The following is a 10,606-nucleotide window of genomic DNA, read 5'->3' on the forward strand; positions in this document are numbered from 1 at the left end:
TGAACTTCAGCAGAGATAATGACACCATTAAGGACCTGAACAAGATTCACCAGAAACTTCAAAATGGTTTCCTTGATAGAATAGCTGATCAACCCCCACCTCTGTCAGAAAACTCCAAAGTAAGACATCCTTAGGAATATGCATATAAAAGGCAGTTCTCAAGGCCATTCCAAGGCCATGCCAAGGCTTATTTGTCTTTGGGTAAGCCTGCACTCTGAGTGAGTAAGTGCTTTGCTCTCTCTCCTTCCCTTCAAAACCTCCAAATAAAATCTATTTTACTTCACTGCTTGTCTATTGCTGAAATTCTTTTCTGTGAGGTGAGACAAGAACCCTGAAAACCTTAAGGCCTGGGTTTGGCCTCTCCTTTTCTGCAAAGAGAAAATATTCGCTCAAAACCGAGCCCGCCCATGGCCCCCAGAGAAGTTGGGTGGTGGGGATCAACTCTGGTGCCTAGAAGATCAAGCGGACTTCAGGTGTGGCCTTAAGGCCACCTGGTGGAGTTGGCAGTGCTCATTGCAGACTGTGCCAGTCCTAGTCTCCCCAGCGAAACCCGGGTGGTGAAGGCGGATGGAGAGAAAGTGACCATGTTTCTTCTCCCCGCTCCACGTAAGTCACCAGGGGGGCCCACTGACATCAGTCTTCCACACAGTGCAGAGCAAGTGGAATCAGGTGCAGCTTGGAGATGATGGAGCTGGTAGGGTCTGAACATCTGTGCTGTGCAGGGGCTCAGAACAGACTTTCATCAGTCAGAGGTGGGGAGAAGCAAAGTAGCATGTTTTCTTCTCATGCCTGGCACCTCTCTCCTCCCCACTCCCACATAAGCCACCTAGGGAAACTCCACTGGCAACAGATTTAAAGAGCTTTAGATTCCAGCTTCAATATTGGATTTTACTAATAAACTGTGAAGTGGGTTGAGTTATTTACTTCTTTGGTCCTCAATTTTACACCCTGACAGATTCACTTTCTTTCTTTTTTTTATTTTTTTTGGGGTCACACGCGGCAATGCACAGGGGTTACTCCTGGCTCTACACTCAGGAATCTCTCCTGACCGTGCTCAGGTGAGCATAAGGGATCCTGGGATTCAAACTCGGGTCAGTCTCATGCAAGGCAAATGCCCTACCCACTGTGCTATCACTCCAGCCCCAGATTCACTTTCTTTGGCATAATAAAAATCACATTCATCTGTGATTACTGATATATCTGCTTCAAAAGATAGTTCTCTTGAGCACACATCTCTAGTCTGGAGCAATTCCTTGCAAAACATTGTCATAAAGGTCCTTTCTCTGTCTCAACTACCCTCTCCCCAAGCCCTTGAGGCAGGGTTCCAACCACAGACCATTCATCCTGACCCTTGTTTCTCTGTCCTTTGATGTTAGTCTCTTACTGTCTGTTGTGTCTTTTTTTTAAATTTTTATATATATCCCACAAATGAGTACAGTAATTCTATGTCTGTCCTTCTCCTTCTGACTTATTTCTCTCAGCATGATACTCTCCATGTCCATCCATTTATAAACAACTTTCATGACTTCATTTTTTCTAACAGCAGCATCATATTTTGTTGCATGGATGTACTACAATTACTTTATCCAGTTATTTGTTCTTGGACACTCAGGTTATTTCCAGATTCTGGCTATTGTGAACAGTGCTGCAATGAACATATATGTGGAGATGCCATTTCTGCTATGTACTTTTGCAGCCCAGGGGTATATTCCTAGAAGAGGTATTGCTGGTTAATATGGAGGCTCAATTAATATATATATATATATATATATATATATGTATATATATGAATACACATATTGTTTTCCCAAAAGACTTGACCAGTCAGCATTCCCAACGACAGTGAAAGAGTTCCCTTTCTCTTGGAAACCATGCCAACACTGGTTGTTCTTATTCTTTTTGATGTGTGCCAATCTCTGTGGTGTAAGGTATCTCATTGTTGTTTATTCCAAGCTATTGATGTGTGCTGAAAGTGGGCAAATGAACAAAACATGATGACTTCTCAGTACCTGTATTGCTAACGATAATGTCGAGAGAGAGAAGAAAAGTACCTACCTGTCATAGAGGTAGGCTGAGAGTGGTGGTGGCAGGAGGGATATGGGGGATATTGGTGATGGAAAATGTACACTGGTGGAGGGATAGGTGTTGGAACATTGTATGACTGAAACTCAATCATGAAAGCTTTGTAATTGTATCTCATGATGACACAGGGATTCAATAGAAAATAAAAATCAAAAAAATTTAAATGCAAAAACCACCGACAATAATTATTTTGAATAAGCACATTCATTGCCTGTCACAAGAAGACGTACAAATGCCCCAGCGTTCTAGTTTCCTTTGTTTAGCAATTTTAGTTGGTTTCTATCACCATTTGGTATCCTGTCTTTTCTCTTTTGTGTAAATTTCTTCTAAAGTTTTGAGTTCATCAATGAAGAGTGAGCCTATGAATCCCTACACCCCATCCTTCACCCTAAATTCACTAAAAGCTGAATCCAGCAGTTGGGGATATGACGCAAATGGTAGACCACAGTGCTGGGAGGTTTCATGGTCTTATTGGACCCCTTGCACTAGTAAATATGATTCTGTTGGCTCCCAACCACTCCATTGGTGCCTGGCACTGTTCCATCAGGCCCTCCTAAAACTCAGGAGTTGTCTAGAGCCACCAGCACAGAATTCACCTTGCCCCTAAAAATTGTACAACCTCAGTTCCTTATTCTTTCTTCCATTCTGTAATGTACCACCAGGCATACAAGGTACCTATATATCATATATCATAAATATATCATAAATTATATATTTTTCATTTCATATATCAGATTCTTTTGTATTTTATTATAATAACCATCCCACTTGATAACTCATCTGTGGATCTGAAGATAGCTGAGGATTATATCTATAATTATATCTATAATTATATCCATAAATCTAAAGATCGATGTGATTTATAAATGCTCTAGGGTGAGATGAGGATTTGTAAACTAACGTTGTTGTGATAACATGCATGCTGCTATATGTGAAAATACCTATACTCATAGCACATAAGTGTAATAAACAGCCACATTGTAGATATTAAATTTATATCATGTAATATGCTTATGATACCATACTAAACCTACAACTATGAGAAAATAATTTAAATATGTAAGAAATTTCTGCAGCTTCTCCTTTTTTTTCCTTAGGGAGGTGGGATTCTGAACATGCCTGGTGTTTAAGGGCTAGTCATAGCTTGATGCACTGGCTTACTCCTGAAAATGCTCATGGGTCCCTATCCAGTGTCGAGGAACAAATAGGGGTCAGGGACAAGACAAGTGCCACAATTACTGCACTATCTCTCAGTTGTCTACATAATTTTGTAGGTAAAGTTCATATCCAATATTGAATCATGATTGACAGTGTAAACCTCATATTCTCCAGAGTAAAATTTGCAACTGTTGGGTTAGGAAATTTATTTGCATGTGAAAATCCCCAATAAATCTGCAGGTACTTTCTCAGAGACATTATATTATTGGGTTTAAGAAAATACTAGAATGGAGAATTATGAATATTTTGAATTATTAGATATATTTGAGTCAGGCTAAATTTCTATAAGAGACCCAATGATTTATTGTGTGTTTTTTTGGGAGGTGGCCATACCCAGTGGTGCGAAGGTCTTATCCTTCGCTCTGCTCTCAGATATCACCCCTGGTGGGGCACAGGGGACTATATGGAAGGCCAGGGATCAAATCCATATGTCTACTATGTGCAGGACAACTATCCTACCCACTCTATTGTCTCTGCAGCCCATAAAACTTATGGTCCTGAATGATACTGGGTTGTTTATCTTTAAAAAATTTCTTTCAAATATATTCATTTGTGATATGTTATCAGTAATTGTTTGATTTACATACCAATTTTTATAGGACCATATATATCTGACTAACAAACACTTTTAGGAGAAAGAGTTAAAAAAAAGTTTGAGAAGTCCTATTCATTATATCGTAATTCAATGTAAGGAATGCAGATTGGCAAGTCAAGGCATCTCTCTCCTCTATTTCTGTCCTTCTCTGCCCCTCTGTCTCTTTGGCTCTCTCTGGCACTCTCTCTCCTGAAAACACATTTGAATGTTGAAAATGTGTGAGTGTGTGTGTGTGTGTGTGTGTGTGTGTGTGTGCGCGAGTGTGCACACATGTGTGTGTGTTTACTGAGATGCTGTGAGAAAGTTACATTTATAGGAGAGTAAGTTAAGGCATGGGAAGAAATAAAAGCTGAGTGAAGGTATGGAAATCATGTTTGGAGGAAAGAATGAAGAATTTCTGTGTAGAACAAGAGGCAGAAAATCAGAGAGCTCTGTCATAGTTCTTATGTTGTGCCTGAGTGTTCACCTCTGTGCCTGAGTCTCAGGTCACGCATATGCTTCCAGCAGCCAAACTTGCTGGAGCAACCCATGAGCTCAGTTCAATTCAGAGTTTTTGAAAGAGATTTCTTTTCATATTAAGGCTTTCGTTCTGTTATTTGTCTTCATAGTACAGCAAGTACTAGTAAGTACTTTAGTATTTCTCTTCTAAAGGTGCACTATGAACATTACGGACAATAGCTAGTGGATAACTATAGAACTTGATGCTTGAGTCCAGGGAGTGAGGGGGGAACTTCTGACACAGTCCTAATCAAAGTGACTGACTCTAATCTAACCTAAATGGACAAAATCCTAATCCAAGTGACATTAGAAGAGTTATAATGCCATAGGGCTGATACCCTGATAAAAAGATGAATATCGGACCCAGAGTTAGACATACAAGACAGGAAGCTGCAATATGAAATGGAGTCGAGGATTGCAGTGCTGTGTCTGTGAGCTTTAAAAAGGCAAGATATCCAGCAGACCACCAGTTGTTAGGGTAAAAGCATGCACCAGATTTTGCCCCCTAACTTGAAAAAGACCAATAGAATGAAAGAAAAATGATAAAGAGCAGATGTAAAGGAACAGAATATGAAGATTGCATATTCACAGTAAATAGAACATGGTTCTTTGACTAGAAAAATCAAATGAATTAAGTCTTAGTATATTGAGGTAGTCATATGGGTAATAGCAGCAGCCAACAGTTACTTAAAATTGTAAAGGAAGCACTATATTGTCTATAAATTATATCTTAAAGATATCAATTAAATACTAAAATATGTGAAAAGTCCCTTTATTTCCCCTTTCCTTCTTTTCCTATCTTTGTTTTCTAACTTGTAAATACTATAGAAATTAAAATTTTGAATAAACAGTTGTTATAATCAGTTTCTGTATAGTCCCTCTCAGAGAGACTGGCAAGCTACCGAGAGTATCCTGCCCATACGCCAGAGCCTGGCAAGCTATCCATGACATATTCGATATGCCAAAAACAGTAACATCTTCACACAATGAAGATGTTACTGGTGTCCACTCAAGAAAAATCAATGAATAACGGGATGGCAGTGACAGTGACAGTATTAATATAAGCTATAGGAATGCCCTGTAGCACTGTTGTTCCATTGTTCATCAATTTGCTCAAGCGGACACCAGTAATGTCTCCATCGTGAGACTTGTTGTTACTGTTTTGGGGATATTGAATACGCCACCAGTAGCTTGCCAGGCTCTGCCGTGTGGGCGGGATACTCCCAGTAGCTTGCCGGGCTCTCTAAGAGGGACAGAATAATTGAACCCAGGTCAAATGCGTGCAAGGCAAACACCCAACCTGCTGTGCTATCGCTCCAGGAATATAGAGATTTATTATAATTATACAGTTAAAAATATTTTTTAGAATATGAAAGTAAAAGATAAGAAAGTTTAAATATAAAAGAAGAAATAATATAACTCAAATTCAATTGCATCATATCTATGTGAAATTTTGCCTGGACTCAGAGATTTGTCTGCCATTCAATATACTTGAAAGGAGAACCTTGGTTAACGTTTTTGTAGTGGGTGTTGCACTGTAACATTGAAAGTCAGCTTGTCCCTTTAGAACTCTGTGAATGGAGAGGCAGTTCTAACAGAAATGGAAGCATCTCCTAGGGGACCAGGAGGAAAAGAGGGCTCTGAGGGTAGAATCTGCCTGCTGACAGCTTTGTATGGGGTTAATTGGCCCCAATGCTTGCTGTTCTTCTGGATTAATGGAGCTAAGTAGCTCATTGAGCAAATCCTGAGGGCTGGCTGTGAAGGGAGGAGTCTTTACCTTCCCTCTGCCTCTCTAGAGGTGCGGTCCTTGTGAAATTTTATGAAATTTCTATAAATATCAGGAGAAAGAATAAATCTTTAAGTTCTCTGTTCTGCTGGGAAATATTATAGATCTATATTATAAATATTTTCTGCTCACACAGCAGTATGGATATGTCATTTTTTATCCTAGGAAATTCTAAAAGTAAAGTCAATAATGTGTCACTTCTGCAAAACTTTCAGATTCCAATTCAGACTTTCTAGGAAGAGATGTTTTCTGCGGAGTATCTTCCCTTCTGCTGACTGTCCAACAGAAAGCCATGAGGATATATTTGGAAAAATAATTTGCGTGCTGCAAACACTGCACATGACACATCTTCAAAGTAAGTCAGAATGAAAAGAGCAAAAGCAGTCAATGCTCTCCTGGATTCTCTCTTTCTCTCCTTTCTCTTCTCTCCACCATACCCCCATCCCCACCCGAGAATAGGTAATTTTTCAACCCAGTGAAATTCTTCTTTATAGTATCTTACTCCTCAGTTGAGTCTGGGTTTGGCCTCATGTAATTCTATTCCCTTTGAAAAGCGACACTTCAATAACAAATATATACCCCACCATGATCAGAAGACCCTGAAGTTTCAGATCTTCCACCTGACTTATCCTTAGCTTGGTACAGTGTGGCCTCAGTCCACATTTTTATTGAAAAGGGGGAGTGTATGAATAAGAACAGAACCAGAGTATCGTAAACTTAGTCAATGTTAGGGGCATGAAAAAGTGATCGATGTATGGAAGCATGTACTCATGATCTGGAAAAAGAATATGCATGTAGACTGATTAATCTGCTATTAGATTCATTGTTACTGGGATGCATGATTCTATGAAACTATGACACTCATTATTTCATCCTATCACTGTCACACACCCTTACTGTCAGCCAAAATTTACATTCTTTTGCTGGGGTGGAGTAAGGGGTGGTGTGTGTTGTGATGAGAGACACAATCCCTCCCATGTAGCCAGAAAAACAAATTTCTCTGTATCCCTATTCTTTGCTTATCCTTGTGGAATTTTCCCTTGCTTTATCATTGATGCTTTTTCCTTCTCTAGATCTTTTTCACTATCATATTCCCCCACCCTTAGAGCTAATTCCTTTCATCATTCTCCAGCTTGTATAACTTCTTCTCAATAGTATTTCCATGCATACATATAAAATTTTTACATTTTTAATTGACCTGTCAGTTTTGATCTGTTTAGAAGTCATAATTCATACTGAATATGTTAGTGAATTTTTTCCTTATCTGTTTTGTACCTTGACATTTTGGCCTTCTGCTTCATGTACCTGGATCAGAAGAGATCGTTCGGTACTTTACAGGGCTGTGTGGACAGTGTCAGTTTGCTAGGGAGCACAAAGCCTTGAGTCCTACTCTTACCCCACTTTTTCTGTTCCTGTATAAATTCTACCAATGTGGAAAAAATAGAACAGAACTTGCCTTAGTAGATAGTAAAAAACCAAATGAACACAACCCTATACACAATCTGGATATGACGAGAGAAGAATCTGTCACAGAAAAGGAATTGAGATTTAGCAAGGACAAGGAGTTCAGAGATAGAGATGGAACAAATGTGTTAGGAAGCATAGTAGGAGTTAGGGTTGATGGGAGCACACGTTAGTTGGAACACTGAGAGGAAGGAGAAAACAAAATGATGGCCCAGACTGAAAGGATTTGAGCATTTTGGAAAGCATCTCAACCTCTGCTTTTAGAACCCTTAGTAACCATTTTATTCACAAATTATTACATTTTTAAATGATCTTTTACTTTTAGAGGGATTGCATGGTGGGTAATAGAGAGAGGATAGAAAAATAAGACAATATATTTAGAATATGCTCTTTTGTTTCATTTATCAATGAAGATTTGGAAACATCAGTCTGATGTTGTAGTATATATGATCTTACAAAGAAAATTCAAAGAAAAACTACATACTTCTTGCTAAATTTTATTTTCCTCTTAGTAATGTGTGAAAAGCATTTTATTTAAAATTGAATGACTATCTTGATTATAACAAATGCTGAACTCTGATGATGAATGTTTAATGCTTCTGAAAGTAAAGTGGAGTTATCTATGTGTAAAAATAGAAACAATTAAAAATTCACTGTATCACTGTCCTCCCATTGTTTATTTACTTGAGCGGGCACCAGTAATGTATCCATTCCTCCCAGTCCTGTTTAAAAATTAAAAATTAGTACGTTATAATGTTGCTACATTTTATGAAAATTATTTTTCCATAAGCTTATCCAAAGTCTTCAACTTTTGCACATAGCTATTTTTTGCATAATTATATAGTATACATACATATTTATGTAAATAGATATTATAGGTATATTGAGTGTTTATATATCAGACCCAATTTGATCCTCAGCACTAACTGTTCCCTAAGCCCTTCAAGAGTAATTCCAGGATGCAGAGCCAGGAGTGAGCACCAGAAGTTGTGGCCCACCCCCCAAAAAATGATAGGTATACACGAACTGGTAAAACACCGATGTTTCTGTAAGAACATTTAAGAAAAAAAAATATTTGTTGACAGAAAAATGATAGATTATATAATTTGAAGAGATTTTAGTTTTTCTAATCATATTATTGCACTTTGACTATGTATTGGAATCATGAATTCTTTATTTACTTTTGGGGTTTCGGCCACACCAGATTGTCACTTAACAAAAGTTATTGGGGACAAATTAAAGTTTTATAAGAATAACCTTTTTCCAACTTTAAACAGCCAACAGTTTGATGCCATGCACTTTCTGAATCAAAAGATAGATCCCAATGAGGTTTGTACGTCTGAACTTCTACAGAGATTCACTGAGGTCTAACAGCACTTGGAGGCATGAGGATGGCTCACTAAGAAGAGAGTTTGAGGGCAGCCCGCTGATCTTTCAAGATGTCACAAGTTTCCTTCAGTCTGCAGACACCAAGTCTTTGTCTAAAGCATCTTGTCTTTGGCCACTAGGATGGCCATGAATAACACTGTGACTGAATTCATTCTCTTTGGATTAACACAGGATTCCAGAAAGCAGAAAGCAATATTTGGGATCTTCCTGATTCTTTATCTCGCAACACTCGTGGCGAACTTTCTCATTGTGGTGACTATTAAATTCAGCAGGAGCCTTGGCAGTCCCATGTACTTCTTTCTGTTCTATCTGTCCTTCGCTGATGCCTGTTTCTCTACCACCACAGCCCCCAGGCTGATTGTGGATTCCCTCTCTCAGAAAAAGACCATTTCCTATAATCAGTGCATGACTCAGGTCTTTGCCGTCCATTTTTTTGGGTGCATGGAGATTTTCGTGCTTATCCTCATGGCTTTCGATCGCTACGTGGCCATTTGCAAACCTCTCCAATATATGACCATTATGCGGAGGCAGGTCTGTATCGTACTGGTGGTTGTGGCTTGGATAGGATCTTGTATCCACTCCTCAGCACAGATTTTTCTGGCTGTGAGATTACCCTTCTGCGGCCCCAATGTGATTGACCACTATTTCTGTGATTTGCAGCCCTTGTTAAAACTTGCCTGCATGGATACTTATGTGATCAACTTATTACTGGTTTCCAATAGTGGGGCCATCTGCATGGTGAGTTTCATTATTCTGCTGATGTCCTATATTGTCATCTTGTACTCTCTGAGAAACCGCAGTGGAGAAGGACGGAGGAAAGCCCTTTCCACATGTACCACCCACTTTATTGTGGTTGTCATATTTTTTGGTCCATGCATATTCATATATACAAGACCGCCCACCACATTTCCAATTGACAAATTGGTGGCTGTGTTTTACACAATTGGAACACCCTTACTGAACCCTCTGATCTATACACTGAGGAACGCGGAAGTAAAGAATGCTATGAAGAAGTTGTGGTGCAGAAAGTTATGATTTCATTTGACAAATGATTTACAGTAATTGAAATCTGATCTTCCACAGTAGCTTATGTTCATTTGTCAGTAAGAAAAATTAAATATTCTTGATGGAAATAGATAATAATCTGTGTTCATATTTAGTATCTACAGCATATATTTACTAATTACATATTTATATCTTTAAACTGAGATGATTACTTTATATTATTAAAGTTCATCACTATTTTTTGTTTTGTTTTTAGGCTATACGTATCTGTGTTCAGAATTCATTCCTGATTTTGTTCTCAGAAATTATTCCTGGCAAGTTTAGGGGATAACATGGGGTACCTGGTTCAAACCCAGGTTGTCTGCTTTCAAACTATGCACCTTTCTCACCAAACTATTGCTCCAGTCTCTTATAACCACTTAAACAAACTAATATTTACTATAACCCTATTTTTATTCAACCACATTTATGTAATAATTTAGCTTTCTTTACAAATTTTTTCAAAAATAATGTGCTAACTGACAGAATATTGTGCACATGTATGCATACCAATAATTTTTCTGGATTTT

The 10,606-nt window shown here is 38.4% G+C and overlaps 1 protein-coding gene across 1 annotated transcript; it reads left to right on the top strand.

Moving 5' to 3' along the window:
* The first annotated feature begins 9,146 nt into the window (after positions 1 to 9,146).
* Positions 9,147 to 10,067, top strand: LOC101543717 (olfactory receptor 4C11-like). Its single transcript, XM_012935714.2, has one exon. It carries the CDS (start codon positions 9,153 to 9,155, stop codon positions 10,065 to 10,067), a length of 915 nt encoding a protein of 304 aa, XP_012791168.2. The 5' UTR covers positions 9,147 to 9,152.
* Positions 10,068 to 10,606: the final 539 nt, after the last annotated feature.

Source organism: Sorex araneus, chromosome 6, assembly GCF_027595985.1.
Source record: "Sorex araneus isolate mSorAra2 chromosome 6, mSorAra2.pri, whole genome shotgun sequence".
NCBI lineage: Eukaryota > Metazoa > Chordata > Mammalia > Eulipotyphla > Soricidae > Sorex > Sorex araneus.

What these genes read in the sequence shown, in the direction of transcription:
- LOC101543717 (XM_012935714.2), top strand. Translation starts at nt 9,153, where the DNA reads ATGGCCATGAATAACACTGTGACTGAATTCATTCTCTTTGGATTAACA.